General features: G+C 38.4%; 1 protein-coding gene across 1 annotated transcript in view; it reads right to left on the bottom strand.

Moving 5' to 3' along the window:
* DGCR8 (DGCR8, microprocessor complex subunit) overlaps positions 1-2,217 on the bottom strand; it is a 19,678-nt gene extending 17,461 nt beyond the window's left edge. Inside the window, exons 1-3 of the mRNA XM_006030646.3 lie at positions 1,214-2,217; positions 545-707; positions 1-66 (exon numbers count right to left, since the gene is read on the bottom strand). The exon at positions 1-66 is cut by the window's left edge and continues 104 nt beyond it. Of these exons, the coding sequence (XP_006030708.1) occupies positions 1-66; positions 545-707; positions 1,214-1,936 (952 nt within the window). The 5' untranslated portion in view covers positions 1,937-2,217. The remainder of the gene's footprint in view (positions 67-544; positions 708-1,213) is intronic.
* Positions 2,218-2,546: the final 329 nt, after the last annotated feature.

The raw sequence follows: 2,546 nt of genomic DNA, 5'->3' as shown, positions 1-2,546 counted from the left end.
TGCCCGAGTTATGGAATGTCATGATCCATCCATCAGGCAATGGCTCTGTTGGAGGGCGGCCTCGACCTTTAAAAGAGGAAAGGCACATACTTACATAGACACTTCCCCATTCTTGAATACAATCAGATTTTTTAATTAATTTCTGATTGCATCTAGGAAGATTCCTCCACTTAGAAACTGCAAACCATTGTATAACAAGACTAAGAACCTTTACAAGCAATTTTGCTTTACAGAGTATTCCATTTATTTTACACTTAAATTAAACTTTTTGAGAGAAAGGTACACAGCCAAATTCAGTGATTTGTGCTGAACTATGGGACCAAGTGACATTAATATAAACTTGAACTTAATCTCGTCTTACTTTAAAAGCCAAATAGACTGCTGTTTTTGATTTTCAAGCAAGGTATAAAAACTGGCTATAGGATGGAATTGTAATAATTGTTATTATTGTAAAATGTACATGCATTTTTACATTGACTTACCCAGAACTCCCTCCCGCCCCCCACAATAAGAAGGTATAAATATTTAAGTGAAAGTAATTTACTTTTAAGTACGGTTTTTATTTTGGTCATCATTGGCTGCACACTTGTCTCTCCATCAGACTGGTGGTCACTTTCACCTCCATATTTCTCATTTTCTACTCTCCTCTTTTTGGGTGCTTGAAGACCCTCTTCCAGCAGAGCATCCACATCGTTATCAAAATCATCCTAAAAGAGACATGGTCAGATACCATGCTCCTATAGGTACTACCCACCCCCACCTTCCCCTGTCAAAGAAAAGGGTAACATTTGGGTATATGCACATCCACTCATAGACAAACTAGAGACAAACACTTCCAGTAAGGAAACTGAAAAATAAGAAGGTAAGTTTCCTACACAGTCACTGGATTAGTAACTGCTGTTTTCATGACGGACTGAAAGAAATCTACATATACCAGCAGTCCTTTACAGGTCTATTATGATTGCACATCATAAATCTGGCCCCCACAAAGCAATTTCTGATGTCTTCTTTACAGGATTCAAAATGTTTAATCTTCAAAATAACTTGAGTTATGCTCACAAGATATCACATGTAATGGACAAATGTCAATCGTTTTATCTTAGGGATTTTTGCATTTGTGTCTTCAACAGTGCATATTTTTAAGACAGGCAGTGTTGGGAAGAATCTCTGCACAAGTTTTTCTAACCATTTGAAAAAATATATATTTACATACCTCATAGGAGTAATTCATCGTTTCTTCATCCACTTTATCTCTCTGAACGATTGCTTTAGATGTGAACCCTCCTCCTTCTTCATCTATTTCCATCAAATTGTCAGTAAAATCTTCTAAGTCATCCAGAACTGCATATTCCACTCTCTTTTCCTGATCAATATCATTTTCATCATCTTTCTTGTCATCATTTTCACCCCCTACCCCTGCTGTTTTACCATTACTACCACCAAAAGGACAAGCATGCACATCCCCATTGACATTATTAACACTAAAATCTGCATCTGCTTTATAATCTTGCTCAGCTCCAGTGTACAGAACTTTCCTGTCTTTGCTTCTGCAGCTTTCTGTAAAGCTAACACTAATTTTTACATCTTTAAGTAACTTAAGATCAGGGGTGAACTTCCGACCTGAAGGTGCATGACGAGCAGTTCTTGGGCTTTGGTCACTATTGCTAGGGTCTATTAGAAGACGACTTTTGTAGCAGGCAGATCCCTTTGTAAGAAGCTGTGTTCTGCAGATACTGTGCGCGTCCCCAGCAGGGGTATCTGACTGTCCATCACCACCAGAGCCAACGTCCATTACCTCTGCGTCACTGGACGTTTGCAGGGGAGGTGGTGGAGGCTGTTCATTAGGCGGCAAAGGTGGGGGACAAGTCTGGTTCTCCACATTCATTTCTCTTGCAGGTTCTTTAGGGAGGGGAGGTGCATTTTCATATTTCTCCATATTTAAAACTGTAAAACTACTGCTTTAAAAAACAAGACTTTAAATAAATGTATATAATCTCTATTCCTGACATGCACAAGTCCATCAAGACAGGCTTATGTTCTATTCAATATGCAACACTGATGATTCAGTTAAGCTGACTACATTGTTCTTTTCATTAATGTAGACAGCTTTCAGAATCACTGTCTCAATTATTGGAAATCACAATGCATTCAGCTTAAATAGCTGAAGACTAAGTAGACAGCATCTTCACTGGACAAGAAGGTCTCCTTTTCTTCTTTCAACCTACAAAAAGAAAAAGGTATTTGTCACAGAAAAGCCCAGAAAGCCAAGTGTCCCATCCATCAGAGGTAACAAAGTCTTTTCAAGGTTTTGCTGGAAAGGACACATTTCTGTGTGAAGCCCCAACCAACTGTAATATTCTTACCAGCATGGAGAGAGATTTTTTCTACCATAGCAGAAGTATCTTTTTATTTTGAATTATGCCCAAATACAGTGACTTTCACTAATGCTTTGGGCATCAGCTTAACTCCAGTAACACCACTTGGCAACTACTGGTATGTGCTCATTGTTTTTAAAAAGAGAGAAAAACAGGTTGGTTAGTTGTTTT

This window comes from Alligator sinensis, unplaced genomic scaffold (genome assembly GCF_000455745.1).
Source record: "Alligator sinensis unplaced genomic scaffold, ASM45574v1 scaffold748_1, whole genome shotgun sequence".
NCBI classification, from domain to species: Eukaryota; Metazoa; Chordata; order Crocodylia; family Alligatoridae; genus Alligator; species Alligator sinensis.
Note: the sequence above shows the minus strand (reverse complement) of the source record. Positions and strands in the feature narration are given on the sequence as shown.